The following is a 16,182-nucleotide window of genomic DNA, read 5'->3' as shown; positions in this document are numbered from 1 at the left end:
AACAAAGTTGAACTAATGTTACCTACATGTCAGCAAGGTGCAGCTGTCTACGTCTGTATCCTACCATTTGTTCAACGCCTGTCTGTTACTCGTTGGGGATGTTTTTGCCAGCACACAGCACACCTTTCTCTTTCTCCTCTCTCTGCAGCTGAGAACAAACCCATCTGGATGCATGCCGAGGAGCGGGAGGAGTGCAAGGTGAGTGCCATGTAAAGTGTGTGCGAGAGCGAGCGGGCATGAACGGACATTTGGCAGGGGTGCCAATTTTTGTGAGGAACGCCTATTTGTTTACTTGTCAATTCGGTCTGGTCCCGTGTTGCTCAGTTGGTAGAGCATGGGGCTTGAAATCACCAGGGTTCGGGGTTTAATTCCCATGGGGGACCAGTAAGAAAACATTAAAATGTATGTACTCACTGCTGTAAGTTGCTCTGGATAAGAGCGTCTGCTAAATGACGACAATTAGGGGGAAGAATGCTTATTTTGGGTAGACGCAGTGATATGACATCATACACCAAGGCAGCAACTTCCTGCTAACTGAAAACAACAAAAAGCTCTTCCCAAGCATGCCTCAAGGGAAGGTGCACATTGCTAACAGTCAGTAGGGGTGGTCTGGACAGATTTAAATTCTGTTTTCTGTAAGCAGGATGTTGCCCCACTGTGTTTGATGTCAAATAGCTGAGTCATTTTGGAAAATGTGAAGGGTTTTCATTTTTGTGATGTATTTTTTTTGCTCCTCTATCCTCCTCTATCTTTCTATCACCAGAGCAAAGACGGCTATGGAGATTATGGCGGCTGGTATAAAAACTGCAAGGTGAATAGGTAAGAAAATAAGTCCACTTAAAGACTTGTAAGCACTACTGAAGTAAAGGAATGGTGCTGATTAGCATCTCTGTAGTCACTGCAGTGATTTTCAAGTGACCTTGGTGTGTGTGTGTCTGTGTCTATCAGCCCCACTGTCAACACCACACTACGTAATCTGGGAGCTCTGTACCGCCGGCAAGGCAAGATGGAGGCCGCTGAGACCCTGGAGGAGTGTGCCTTGAGGTCCCGAAAACAGGTCAGCTTCTCTCTCTCACACACACATTAACCCTCAAATGTATAAAAACGCACACACATTCAAGCTTTAATCCACACTATGAAATCCAAACTTGTGTATATTCAGTTATGGAAATGCTTGAACTGAATGTAGACATTCACAGAGACTTTAAGATCTATTGTTGCATATTGAGTATTAGTATTTCCCTATTTCTTGCTTGCCTTTTGATCCTGGGCACATCCGTATATTCATGGACTATTTTGCTTGATTGTGTGTTTGTGACTGCATGGTTTACTGATTTTTACCAATCATTTGCACCAATTACTTTCAATAATAATGTAAGAACAAAAGGTGAAATTATATTGGAAGGATTTGTGTTTTTTGTTCAGGGTGGGGTGGAGCTGCAGAGAGATGGAGACAGGAGGAGGAGCAGGGAGAGTCTGAGCAGCGTAAAATATGAGAGCCCCTCCGAAGCAGGGGAGGACGGCAGCGTGGACTGGAACGGGGTGAGTGCACTGCACAGACACACACACCTAAGCCTTCTTATTATTTAGGAAGGCATTGAGTGCATATGTAGTGTAAAATATATATATACAAAGGTATGTGGACACCCCTTCAAATTATTAGATTAGGCTATTTCATCTGCACCCGTTGCTAAAATAAATCGAGCACACCGCCATGCAATCTCCATAGACAAACAATGGCAGTAGAATGGCCTTACTAAAGAGCTCAGTGACTTTCAACGTGGCACCGTCATAGGATGCCACCTTTCCAACAAGTCAGTTCGTCAATTTCTCACCTGCTAGAGCTGCCCCACTCAACTGTAAGTGCTGTTATTGTGATGTGAAACGTCTAGGAGCAACAACGGCTCAGCCGCGAAGTGGTAGGCAACACAAGCTCGCAGGATGGGACAGTTGAAGCGCGTAAAAATCATCTGTCCTCACTCACTACCGAGTTCCAAACTGCCTCTTCAAGCAACGTCAGCACAAGAACTGTTCGTTGGGAGCTTCACGAAATGGGTTTCGATGGCAGTCCGACGGATGAACCCGGGTTTGGCAGATGCTAGGAGGACGCTAGCTGCCCCAATGCATAGAGCCAACTGTAATGTTTGGTGGAGAAGGAATAATGGTTTGGGCTGGGCTGTTTTTCATGGTTTGGGCTAGGCCCCTTAGTTCCAGTGAAAGGAAATCTTAAAGCTACAGCATACAATTACATTCTAGACGATTCTGTGCTTCCAACTTTGTGGCAACAGTTTGGGGAAGGCCCTTTCCTGTTTCAGCATGACAATGCCCTGTGCACAACGCCATACAGAAATGGTTTGTCGAGATTGGTGTGGAAGAACTTGACTGCCCTGCACATAGCCCTGACCTCAGCCCCATCGAACACCTTTGGAATGAATTGGAATGCTGACTGCGAGCCAGGCCTAATCGCCGAACATCAATGCCCGACCTCACTAATGCTCTTGTTGCTGAATGGAAGCATGTCCCCGCAGCAATGTTCCAACATCTGGTGGAAAGCCTTCACAGAAGAGTGGAGGCTGTTATAGCAGCAAAGGGGGGACCAACTCGATATTGATGCCCATGATTTTGGAGTGAGATGTTCGACGAGCACTTGTCAATCCAGAAGACATGTTATTAATAACCTAATATCCTCTAACGTATTTTTATATATTATACTTGGTTTAAAATATACTAGATATACATGACAGACTGACCAGGTGAAAGCTATAATCCCTTATTGATGTCACTTGTTAAATCCACTTCAATCAGTGTAGATGAAGGGCAGGAGACATGTTGAAGGGGGATTTTTAAGCCTTGAGACATGAAATATGTCATTCAGAGGGTGAATGTGCAAGGCAAAAAATGTAAGTGCCTTTGAATGGTGTGCCAGGCGCATCGGTAGGTGCCAGGCGCACAGGTTTATGTCAAGAACTGCAACGCTGCCGGGTTTTTCACGTTCAACAGTTTCCCGTGTGTATCAAGAATGGTCCACCACCCAAAGGACATCCAGCCAATTTGACACGACTGTGGGAAACATTGGAGTCAACATGGCCAGCATCCCTGTGGAACGCTTTCGACACCTTGTAGAGTCCATGCCTTGATGAATTGAGGCTGTTCAATATTAGGAAGGTGTTCCTAGTGTTTGGTATACTCAGTGTATAATGGTTTCTAATCAGTTTTAAAGCAGGTTCTCCACAGCCCTGCTCCCTACTGTAGATGGCTAGGTGCATGCTGCATTGCAGGGTGAGCAGACTGCCAAGGTGCCCCTCGAGTCCCACTGCGGTTCACACTGATTATGTCATTAGCTGACTCATCGATATTGCATTCAGATCAGCTTAGCGAATATACTACAAAAGCTTTGTCTTCTCCAAACCTTTTCAAATGATTACTGTGATTTTATAATTGTCAATCATTTGTGGCCCTACACTGTCTGTCTTCTACATTTAATTTTTATGACAAATGCAAGTGTGCGGTCATGTTTGATACTGATTTTATTTATATTGGTCATAAAATAATGTTCAAAGCTTTGATCTTTTAATCTTGCTATGTTCCTCTCTAGAATGGTGTGTTAACCTTGTTTTTCTGCCTGTATTTTTCTCTTCTTTCTCTTTTTTGTTGTATCTGTCTCTTTCTCCTTGTTCTGGTTCTCTCACTCTCTCCTCAATCTCTCTTGTATCGGTCTCTTTCGCTCTCCACTTTTCTTCTTGTTCTCTTCTCTCTTTGTCCTTCATTCATTCATTAGGCCTAAATCAGCGGGATGACCTTCCTCCGCTTCACTCTTCTCAACCAATCCAATCAAGCCAACCAATCACAATCACGCCAATCGAATCAAAAATGGATGCCCCTCGTCATTTCCTCTGTGTGAAGCCTCTTCTAATCTCTCATGGAGAACTCCTCCTTCATCCCCACTCCAAATCCTGGCCCAAACTGATTATCCCTTTCACCGCCCCCTCTTTCTCTCCCCTCCTTTGTCTCTCTCACACTGCCACGCATGTTCTCTATCTTCTTCCACACGCTACCCCTCGCCGCTTGCCCTCTTCTTGCGTTTTCTTTATCCCTCTTTTTCTCTCTAGCTATCTTCCTCGCTCATTCCTGCCCACTGATTTCTCTCATCATGCTGCATCATCTTTCAGCCCTTCTCTTCCTCTATCCATCTCTCCCCCTCTGTCTCTCCCTTTCTCTTGCTGTGTCATCACTTGTATAGTGTGTATGATATTCTAACCAATAAGAGATGTTGGACAGTGGCACCAATTGAACACTGGAAACTTAACTATCAAAGCTTTGGATTGGTTGTTTGATTTTCCCTCTTCTGTTCTCCTTGTATGCAAATATGATTGTTTTTAAATTGTTCTTCATATTTCCAACAAGCACAGTCACACAGTTATAACGGCATCAATTGTTAGTCCACTACCAAATGAGACCAGTCAGAATTTTTTTCCCGTTTTTGTTATCGCTATAACATTATTTGCCACTGAAGAGCAACTAGCTACAGTAGTGGTTTTTATTTTGCTGCAACCAGATTTTTGTCCTGACGTTTGACCAGGATTGAACTACCTAGGTGCCTTTTTTTATTTTCACTTATTTTGTTAACTTGCAACTTGTTTTAAGTGTGACCGTGACCCTTGTAAAATATTTATGCGTACTATTATGTTATATAGGAGCAAATGTAAGAAAGTAAACAAATATTGTGACGCTATTATGATTCCAAGTCACGTCGCCACTTACAAGCACCTTTTGAGTTTACACATCAATTACTTGTGTTATTGAGATGAGTGTATCTGTCTCCTGTTTTATTTTGTTTACTTTGAAATATTTTCTTATATAGCATAGTGTTTATCATAATGCTTATTTCTTTGCATTGCCGTTGTTGTTGTTGTTATTATTATTATTATAGCCATAAGTTTAGGAATTATGTTGTCAGTGCCTGCCTATGGTATTGACGTTTTAAAGAGGGTCAGCTTGCTAACTGTAGAATAAATGTTTGAATTTAATGCCATTTTGCAAATTGCTTCTCCAAACCCATATCTTGAAAAAAAACATATATCTGTAATTATGCTCCAAGCAAGAGATCTTGTTTCATGTTTTGAAGTAGCCATTGAAAAGGGACGCAAACAGCAGAAACACACAAATTAATGTACACTCTGCCGCACACAGTTGTTGTATTTGACTTTGTATTTTGTAAGCTTCTGAGTGAAATTTCGTGAGGTCCATTATTTGGTTTTAGCTTGATGGTCCTCTTGTTGTTCCTCGCACAGCTCTCCCTTTTGTTATCCTCTCGTCTTAAAAGCCTACTTTACCCTGCCATGACGTAAGGCAGTCATAACAGCTTATGTTAGTTTATGACACAGCTATGAACAGCTATGGCACACATGAAATGACCGAGGTAAGCTATCTTGTCAGCCAACAACCTAGTTACCTTGAACACTGTAACATGTGAATTAGCTGGCTGCTCAAAAGCTATACGTTATAAATTGACATTGGATTTTATGGATGCTCCTGATAACTATTGTTATGCTATGCTTATAGCAGCTTAAAGATCGACTTTCGGTTGGGTGTGATCATATTGTGAGGCATCGTTGAACAGTGTCATGTTTCCTCACTGTAAAGATGTTTCAAACAACGCTGTTTCTTGAAATGTACTCACTGATGTCCACTACTTAATAACTGTCCCAGTTTCTTTTATATTTCCCATGTTTCAGTCACATTTAGTTTAGTTAGTATAAATATAGAATGAGGGGAAACAATGTATTTTAGTCTGAATAAGTGTAGTACTAGAAACTAACCTTCTAGCTAGCCAGTCGTTTCAGCATTAGCCAACACCACCAAATTGAAGTTGCCTGTATGCCATGTAGTTACTCTAAGCACTTTAACGATTATATAATAACTCTTTTTCACAATCAGTGCAGGTATATACTCAATCATAGTACAGTTACAGATAATAGTTTAAAAGAAAGTGCATGCGCTATACCAAAACTGATGCGGTACTATGAGACTATTAGTTCAAATAGTTAATGTCTAGTTAAAAGTAATTGCACTATTGTTACCATATGAAAATGCAATTCCATGTAACTGTGGCATTTTAGCATCTCAGTGAATGCCGCTAACAGATAAAAAAGTATATTAAAAACTGCAGTAGTAGTGGAGCTAGCCAATTCTGACACACGCTGGCTGGCTGGTAGGCCTATGTAGTGGAGCAATTTAGCTGTGTCACTTTTTCTTCGGTCCATCTGTAGAACGTTGTGCTCTCCATTACTGATTCTCCTGTCCCGGCATTGTGTAGGCCTACGCACACCCTCGCTTGTTGTGTTGTGATGAATGTGTCTCTTAACCTTGTTTGACATCGACTGAAAATAAAGACTTTCATTTTGGGCTTTTCTTTGGCTGGATGCTTGTGTAAACCAACCTGAGGGGGAACCGCACATCCGATATGCTTTCCTCCCTCTGGAGTCCATTGACCTAGTATCGCTACCCGGAAGCTCTGGCGCATGATAGCTTCTCTGCCATACTAAAAATGTAGTACACAGCAATAGGCTGCAGATTAATCCAATTACATTTCCACCACCTTCTACCTGAAGTGTGCACTTGTACATTCTCCCTCGAAGTGTGCACTTAGTGTCAGTTTAAGTCCCTAAGGACTGAAGGTTTACTTCAGTGGTGGTGGGGCATCAAAGACTAGTTTCTCAAAGCAAAGAACATTTCTACAGATTCATCTTATTCATGCATTCTTGTTTGAAATGTACAGTATTATCTTCAACACACTGTAAATTCCTATCTCTTATGCCCCCTACTGGAGAAGTACTGATTTTGAAATAATGCCCTTGACTATGCCTTAGCGAGGGCAGGGTTTGGTTCGGTAGCTTCTTCTCATCTGCAGCCTTCATTTGTACTGGTCTGAAAAATACTGAACAGTATAAAAATATAGGGTGGCTACCAATTTGTGGGCTTGATTTTTAATCTTCCAGTACTGACCCTAACCCACCATAACAGATGAAGGAAAGGAGACAAGGTGAGTATGAGTAAGCCACTTTACTAGATACAACCCTGGAGAGCTACAAGGTCTGCAGATTTTTGTTCTAGGCCAGCGCAAAAAACACATTGGGTATGGTGAAGGAAGTTTCAGGCCGGCAGCTTAGATTTATTGCTGATGCTTTTTGGAGACAATTTGTCAAAGCAATCTGATATGTTTGGGCTGGACTGGAATAAAAATGTGCACACCCCCTGGGGTCTATCAGGAATGGATTGGGAGACTGAGTGTACAGGTCTGTCTGACCCTGGGCGTTGTTTCAGGATGGCAGTTGGGTTTTGAGGAGAGCAGGATCGATGGGGAGGCTCCGGGACGTCATTCGGCGAAGCAGCGAGATGCTGGTGAAGAAACTACAGGGGAATGGTCCCCCCGACCCACGCAACCCCCAGTAAGAGAGACAAACATGCACAAACACACAGTGTCTAGTGAGTCCTCACACCCCATGCACAGTTATAACATTTTTGCTGCCTTAAAGGTACAATATGTAAGACTTTTTCATTCAATTGGCTCTTAATGGCCATAAAAGTGGCAAGGATCAGAGAATAAAATGCTTTGACGATTACATGATAACTTCAGACCCCAGTTTTGCCTCTCTGGCAAATCAAATCAAACTTGTATTCGGCGCATGTGACAAATAAAGTGTAGACCTTATCTTGAAATGCTTACTTACAAGCTCTTAACCAACAGTGCAGTTCAAGAAGTGTTAAGAAAATATTTGCCATATAAATTGGTAAAGTCCACAAAAACTTAAAAACAACATCAATGGAGAAGTCAACATACAAGTGTAAGTAAAAACAAATGCAAATAAGTTAGAAAATGTGCTACTAATGAACATGACGTCACACACGTCTCCTAAAAAGGAATGTTTTTGTTTGGTTATCTTTTGGAAATTGTAGAAATAAAATATTTTCCTTCTTCAGAATTTCCAGCTAGGTAGGCTAACGTTAGTTAGCTAATTAATTTGCTAGCTATCATACAGTAGGTATATATTAATAATTAGATATTTAATATAAGTAGACATGCACTCAAAATTGACTGTAGCACATATAAAGCACCCACAAGCTACCGGTGGCTGAAAACACAATCATCGCAGGATGAACAAGTGACGAATTTCCGGCCAAGGGTGGTCCATTTTAAAAATCATTCCTTCCTCCCTTGCCCTGCAAGTGTATACTCTTCAGACGTCATGATACGTCATCAGAAGTGTACACTTAATTTGAGGGCTGAGGGGATAAGGTGTGTCTTTTAAGTGTTTGGCTGTGTTTTAAACTCATAAAAGACACACCCTTCTCCACTTACCCTCGCCTTATGCCCTTGGGGGATTCCCGCAGCCACATTTGTCGTTGGTGCAAATGATTAGCCAAACAAGGGAAGTTGGCAAAGTAAGCCCCTCAGCCCTCGTTCACTCTGGGCCTGAAATGCCCCATAATTCACTTTGCGATGATTGTACATCCTCTAAGAAAAGTTCGCCAAAACTTAACCAACACTTAATATGGAGAAGTCAACATACAAGTGTAAGTAAAAACTAATGTAAATAAGTTACAAATTGTGCTCCTAAATTTTCGATTTACCTGACATAGTAGGATGGCATTCAATGTCTGTGGATGCGTTGTCTTCTAGCCAAGATATGAAATGCAATCATAATTGACTGTAACGCACATAAGTGTCACGACTTCCACCGAAGTTGTTTCCTCGCCTTGTTCGGGGCGGTGTTCAGTGGTCGGCGTCACCGGTCTTCTAGCCATCGTCGATCCACTTTTCATTTTCCATTTCTTTTGTCTTGTTTTCCTACACACCTGGTTTCCATTTCCCTCATTAAGTGTTGTGTATTTAACCCTCTGTTCCCCCCATGTCCTTGTGTAGAATTATTTGTTTGTAAGTGCTTGTGCACTATGTTACTGGTGTGCGTCGGGTTTTGTACCCATGTAGGTTCTTTTTTTTTATTGCGGTTGGTTTTGAAATTAAACTATTACCTATTTCTGCTCTCCTGCGTCTGACTTCACTGCCACCAGTTCCGCAACCCTTACAGAATTCCACACCACCCATATGGAGTCAGCAGGAGCAGGTGCCCCTGGTATAGGGGTCGAGGAGCGCGTCCTGGAGCAAGAGGCGGTGAGCCACCATCTCGGCGCCGCCATGGACCGCGTTGTCCAAACCATGGACCGCTGGGAGAGACAGTGATTTCCTCCAGCGCCTCCCCCAGCACAACAGGGGCCTCCACTACTCACTCCCCCTGCACCCGGTTCCAGTGGGATTCGCCTCACCCTCCCCGGGGAGTACGATGGGACGGCTGCCCGCTGCCAGGGTTTCCTGCTGCAGTTTGAGTTATACCTGGCTCCTTCAGGCCGTGAGAGGGTGTCCGCCCTCGTCTCCTGCCTCTCGGGGAAAGCCCTGGAGTGGGCCAACAGCGTGTTGGTGGAAGGAGATGTGGTGCTGGACCACTGAGGAGTTCACCCGTCGTTTCCGGGCAGTCTTCGACCACCCGCCCGAGGGCAGAGCGGCAGGTGAACGTCTTTTCCACGAAAAGAAAAGGGGACGAGGAGCGCACAGGAGTTCGCTTTGGACTTTCGGACCCTGGCCTCCGGAGCGGGATGGAACGACAGGGCCCTGATCGACCACTATTGCTGCAGTTTACGCGAGGACGTCCGTCGAGAGATGGCCTGCATGGACACCACCCTCACCTTCGACCAGCTGGTGGACCTGTCCATTCGGCTGGATAACCGGCTGGCTACCCGCGGACGTCCAGATCGAGGTCTGTTGGTTCCATCCCCCAGCACCACCGCTCCGATGCCCATGGAGTTGGGAGGTGCTGCGCTCAGGGAGACCGGAGGAGGTTCCGTCTCGTGCACCATCTGTGGCCACAGAGGTCACACTGTCGGTCGGTGCCGGGTTGGTTCCTCTGGGGGTCGAGGCAGGGCACTCTGGCATCACCCCAGGTGAGAAGGCACCATTCTTACCCAGAGCCCTCTGTTGCACACATGTTTTTGTTCGTTACTTTTCCTGAGATTTCCCCGCATTCCCAGCATAAGGCGCTCGTCGATTCAGGCGCGGCTGGGAATTTTATTGACAGATCATTTGCCCATAGTTTAGGGAAGGCGACTCAATTACCACCCCATCGACGGGGGGATTGTGCGATAAATCTCCTGGTAGACGCTGCACCTCCCAGGAGTCACGTGTATCCTCTGTCACAGGCGGCGACGGTGGCTATGGAAACATATGTCTCCAAATCCCTGCGTCAGGGGTACATTCGGTTCTCCACTTCCCCGTCTCCTCAAGTTTCTTTTTTGTGCCCGTGTATTGACTATCGAGGCCTTAATCAGATAACTGTGAGGTACAGTTACCCGGTACCTCTTATCGCCACGGCGATTGAGTCAATGCACGGGGCGCGCTTCTTCACCAAACTTGATCTCAGGAGTGCTTACAACCTGGTGCGTATCTGGGAGGGAGACGAGTGGAAGACGGCGTTCAGTACGACCTCAGGGCATTATGAGTATCTCGTCATGCCGTACGGGTTGATGAATGCTCCATCAGTCTTCCAAGTCTTTGTAGACGAGATTTTCAGGGACCTGCACTGGCAGGGTGTAGTGGTGTATATTGATGACATTCTGATATACTCCTACACGCGCCGAGCATGTGTCCCTGGTGCGCAAGGTGCTTGGTCGACTGTTGGAGCATGACCTGTACGCCAAGGCTGAGAAATGTCTGTTCTTCCAACAGTCCGTCTCCTTCCTAGGGTACCGCATTTCACCTCAGGGGTGGAGATGGAGAGTGACCGCATCTCAGCCGTGCATAATTGGCCGACTCCCACCACGGTGAAGGAGGTGCAGCGGTTTCTAGGGTTTGCCAATTACCGGAGGTTTATCCGGGGTTTTGGTCAGGTAGCGGCTCCCATTACCTCACCGGTCCCCCCTTCAGCAGTATGTTTGCAGTGGTCGGCTGAGGCGGACAGGGCCTTTGGTCACCTGAGGGCTCTGTTTACCTCGGCTCCCGTGCTGGCCCATCCGGATCCCTCTTTGGCATTCATAGTGGAGGTGGACGCGTCCGAGGCTGGGATAGGAGCCGTGCTCTCAGCGCTCGGGTACGCCACCGAAGCTCCGCCCCCTGTGCCTTCTTCTCGAAGAAGCTCAGCCCGGTGGAGCGAAACTATGACGTGGGGGACCGGGAGCTGTTGGCTGTCGTCAAGGCTTTGAAGGCGTGGAGACATTGGCTTGAGGGGGCTAAACACCCTTTTCTCATCTGGACTGACCACCGCAATCTGGAGTAAATCCGGGCGGCGAGGAGACTGAACCCTCGCCAGGCAAGGTGGGCCATAAGTGTCACGACTTCCACCGAAGTCGTTTCCTCTCCTTGTTCGGGCTGTGTTCGGCGGTTGGCGTCACCGGTCTTCTAGCCATCGTCGATCCACTTTTCATTTTCCATTTGTTTTGTCTTGTTTTCCTGCACACCTGGTTTCCATTTCCCTCATTGTGTATTTAACCCTCTGTTCCCCCTATGTCCTTGCATGGAATTGTTTGTTTGTAAGTGCTTGTGCACTATGTTACTGGTGCGCGTTGGGTTTTGTACCCATGTAGGTTCTTTTTTTTATTGCCGTTGGTTTTGAAATTAAACTGCTCATGCTATTACCTATTTCCGCTCTCCTGCGTCTGACCTCACTGCCACCAGTTCCGCAACCCTTACAATAATGCACACACAACAGTTCCATGATGACTAAAAACACAACCGTGGGATGAAGGAGTGACAAATTTCTGGGCAGGAGCGGTCCATTTAAAATGAATTCATTCTTCCCTTGCCCTGCAAATGTCAACTCGTCAGACGTCATGATTCCTCATCAGAAGTCCGCTTATTTTGAGGGCTGAGTAGATAGGGTGTGTCTTTTAAGTGTTGGAATGCGGCCCAGGGTTCAATCCCCGCATTCACGTATCCCAATGTTTCTCCCACCTGCCTGTATCCCAATCTAATTTCCATCATGAACTTTAGTACTAGGACATTTTCGCCAAAAACCTGGTTGCCTCTGCCAGGAGCCTGAAACTTGGCCGCAAGTGGATCTTCTAGCAAGACAATAACCCCAAGCACACATCAAAATCCACAAAGAAATTGTTAATTGGCCACTATTTTTTTATTGCAAGTCCCCGAACCCTATTTGAAAGCCTGTGATTTGAATTGAAGAGGGCAGTCCATAAGTGCAGACAAAGGATATCAAGGATCTGGACAGATTCTGTATGGAGGAATGGTCTAAGATCCCTCCCAATGTGTTTGCCAATCTCATAATATTTTTTTTTTATATAATTGTAAAAAATAATATACACTGCTCAAAAAAATAAAGGGAACACTAAAATAACACATCCTAGATCTGAATGAATGAAAATCTTATTAAATACTTTTTTCTTTACATAGTTGAATGTGCTGACAACAAAATCACACAAAAATAATCAATGGAAATCCAATTTATCAACCCATGGAGGTCTGGATTTGGAGTCACACTCAAAATTAAAGTGGAAAACCACACTACAGGCTGATCCAACTTTGATGTAATGTCCTTAAAACAAGTCAAAATAAGGCTCAGTAGTGTGTGTGGCCTCCACGTGCCTGTATAACCTCCCTACAACGCCTGGGCATGCTCCTGATGAGGTGGCGGATGGTCTCCTGAGGGATCTCCTCCCAGACCGGGACTAAAGCATCAGCCAACTCCTGGACAGTCTGTGGTGCAATGTGGCATTGGTGGATGGAGCGAGACATGATGTCCCAGATGTGCTCAATTGGATTCAGGTCTGGGGAACGGGCGGGCCAGTCCATAGCATCAATGCCTTCCTCTTGCAGGAACTGCTGACACACTCCAGCCACATGAGGTCTAGCATTGTCTTGCATTAGGAGGAACCCAGGGCCAACCGCACCAGCATATGGTCTCACAAGGGGTCTGAGGATCTCATCTCGGTACCTAATGGCAGTCAGGCTACCTCTGGCGCGCACATGGAGGGCTGTGCGGCCCCCCAAAGAAATGCCACCCCACACCATGACTGACCCACCGCCAAACCGGTCATGCTGGAGGATGTTGCAGGCAGCAGAACGTTCTCCACGGCGTCTACAGACTGTCACGTCTGTCACATGTGCTCAGTGTGAACCTGCTTTCATCTGTGAAGAGCACAGGGCGCCAGTGGCGAATTTGCCAATCTTGGTGTTCTCTGGCAAATGCCAAACGTCCTGCACGGTGTTGGGCTGTAAGCACAACCCCCACCTGTGGACGTCGGGCCCTCATACCACCCTCATGGAGTCTGTTTCTGACCGTTTGAGCAGACACATGCACATTTGTGGCCTGCTGGAGGTCATTTTGCAGTGCTCCTCCTGCTCCTCCTTGCACAAAGGCGGAGGTAGCGGTCCTGCTGCTGGGTTGTTGCCCTCCTACGGCCTCCTCCACGTCTCCTGATGTACTGGCCTGTCTCCTGGTAGCGCCTCCATGCTCTGGACACTACGCTGACAGACACAGCAAACCTTCTTGCCACAGCTCGCATTGATGTGCCATCCTGGATGAGCTGCACTACCTGAGCCACTTGTGTGGGTTGTAGACTCCGTCTCATGCTACCACTAGAGTGAAAGCACCGCCAGCATTCAAAAGTGACCAAAACATCAGCCAGGAAGCATAGGAACTGAGAAGTGGTCTGTGGTCCCCACCTGCAGAACCACTCCTTTATTGGGGGTGTCTTGCTAATTGCCTATAATTTCCACCTGTTGACTATTCCATTTGCACAACAGCATGTGAAATTTGTCAATCAGTGTTGCTTCCTAAGTGGACAGTTTGATTTCACAGAAGTGTGATTGACTTGGAGTTACATTGTGTTGTTTAAGTGTTCCCTTTATTTTTTTGAGCAGTATATATTATATTGCTCAGTACTTGTTATTTATTCTATACAATTTTTGTTTGATCTTTTGCCAATAATTTTGGACCTGACTACTTACTTTCGATCTGGTTTTAGACATTCAATTAGGGATGCACCGGTGTGGATATTCTGGGCTGTTACCGATATTCTATTTCTTTTTTCATTTTATGGCCTTCTCAACCATTCTAGCACAGATAGAAGCTGCAACCAAGTTGCTATGTTCATGAGGCTAATATGAAAAGATGTGAAATAACTTGAATATGGGAAAGGTTAAAAAATATATATTTACATCACGACGTGGCTGAGGAAATTAGGTGCTTTGGAGGCTGAATGGGGCTTTAAATGCCAAAATAGCCAATAATGTCAAAGGTGATTATTTTCAGTACGCTTCTCCCACCTGCCTGTGTCCCCATCTGATTTCCATGCTGTCTCCATAGTGTCAAAATACAATTTTATTTATATATATATTTAGATGACAATATTCACACATTGGAGATTATTTTAACCAAGTGCCTAAAAAAGTTGTATCCCCTCTCCACTCCAATCTTCATTATCTTAATTGTGTTTCTGCAACTACAGCACCTCAAGTCTGACACTGCGTTTTTGGATAATGCTCCAGTGTTTTTCCTTTTTTTTATTTTTTTACAGCTACTGTCTTCCTCTTTATTAGGACCACCAACCCAACATTTCTGTATAAGATTCAGTTGAAGATAAATAGCACAAAAATAATCTTAAATGTACTGTTATATTAATGATTAATCTCACACATAGCTATGCTATTCTGAGCAGATTTTCAGTAACAGTGTTACTAAATCATAATCAAAAAATATGAAATGCACTTGACAAATGTGTAAACAAATTAAAATGTTGTAACATTAATTTGACACACACATTCACACAACATGATACACCCCTCTATTCATTCTAGGTCCAGTACCCTTCAGTGGCCTCACACGAACAAAGACACACACACACACACTCACCAAAGCATAAGACATTTAATCTAAATTTGCTTAAGTAAAAATGAAAATGCTTTGTTTTTCTTTGCAGTATGAAACGAGCTGCCTCTCTGAACTATTTGAACAAGAGAAGTGATGACGATGACTCCTTTCAGGTAACATGTCCCCTAGTTGATATAGTGATATTCATACTTGCTTAAGTTGCTACAAGGCCATAATGCAAACTATCAGCTTCCTGCTGAATAGTTCACCTTAGTTCACCCAGGACCAACATACCCGTTCTTAAAACACCCCCACCATTCTCTCTCTTCAGAATCAAGTTTAGTGATATAGCATGACCTTGTATTTCTTTCATTTTCTCTCTCTGTGTCTCCCTATCTCTCTCCTCCTGTCTCTGTCTCTCTCGTTGTCATTACAGAGTCCAACAGGTGGCAGGAGGCTAAGGCAGAGCAGGAACCTGAGTTCCAGTACTGTTGAGCTCTACAGTGGAACTGGAAACTGAACATACACACTCCCAACAGATTTACCAAATATTATGTTTAATTCTAAACATAAATTCTGTACTTTCCATTCCTACATTTAAACACTGTTTAATGTTATTGCTGCTTTCTAGACATTGTATTCATTTTGTAGACTTTCTGTAGAATACAAAAAAATATATTGTAAAAATGTGCTTGGTTTTAATGTCATTGATATATTGTGAGATTAGACAGCGAGAATCCTTACTGCTTGGCTTAGTTTGATACAAATCCCTTAAGGTGCTCTGTACAATCAGACACTCAGGGCAGTATATTGTGGACAATAGTGTTTCCCATGGAGACCAAGCCTGGATCTATTATTCACTATACCTGCAGCTTCCGAAAGCACGGTGGGTCAGTACTGTTCCCAAATCAGAGAGGATTATTGTTTTCAAGAGCTGTCCAATTTAGCTATTACGCTTATTTTTGCAGTGTTTTCTCCCCCTTTCCATAACCATGAAGATACTCGGTACTGTAGTTAAATAGTAATTAAGTCATGAAGATGGTATTCATGAATTTAGAATATAGAATCAAATATCTAAGATTTAAAGGGGTATTTCACCTAATAAAAATGTACACAAAGAAAATTGTTGATGGAACCAGATATTTCTTGTTTATATAGGGGGCTCCCGAGTGGCGCAGTAGTCTAAGGCACTGCATCTCCGTGCTAGAGGTGTCACTACAGACCCTGATTCGATTCCAGGCTGTATCACAACTGGCCGTGATTGGGAGTCCCATAGGACAGCGCACAATTGGCCCAGCGTCGTTAGGGT

The 16,182-nt window shown here is 44.5% G+C and overlaps 1 protein-coding gene across 2 annotated transcripts in view; it reads left to right on the top strand.

Annotated features, from left to right (window-relative positions):
- The window catches only part of LOC115208512 (kinesin light chain 1), a 34,279-nt gene extending 18,715 nt beyond the window's left edge, over positions 1 to 15,564 (top strand). The window contains exons 10-16 of one of the 2 annotated variants that reach the window (XM_029776636.1): positions 149 to 198; positions 764 to 819; positions 949 to 1,057; positions 1,426 to 1,542; positions 7,324 to 7,448; positions 14,983 to 15,046; positions 15,310 to 15,564. In XM_029776636.1, coding sequence (XP_029632496.1) covers positions 149 to 198; positions 764 to 819; positions 949 to 1,057; positions 1,426 to 1,542; positions 7,324 to 7,448; positions 14,983 to 15,046; positions 15,310 to 15,393 — 605 coding nt within the window. In that variant the 3' untranslated portion in view covers positions 15,394 to 15,564. Of the gene's footprint in view, positions 1 to 148; positions 199 to 763; positions 820 to 948; positions 1,058 to 1,425; positions 1,543 to 3,778; positions 6,412 to 7,323; positions 7,449 to 14,982; positions 15,047 to 15,309 lie in introns of those variants that run through there. The other variant, XM_029776637.1, reaches the window with a different exon arrangement.
- Positions 15,565 to 16,182: the final 618 nt, after the last annotated feature.

This window comes from Salmo trutta, chromosome 14, assembly GCF_901001165.1.
Source record: "Salmo trutta chromosome 14, fSalTru1.1, whole genome shotgun sequence".
Taxonomy (NCBI): Eukaryota; Metazoa; Chordata; class Actinopteri; order Salmoniformes; family Salmonidae; genus Salmo; species Salmo trutta.
This window is presented reverse-complemented; position numbering and strand designations above follow the sequence as displayed.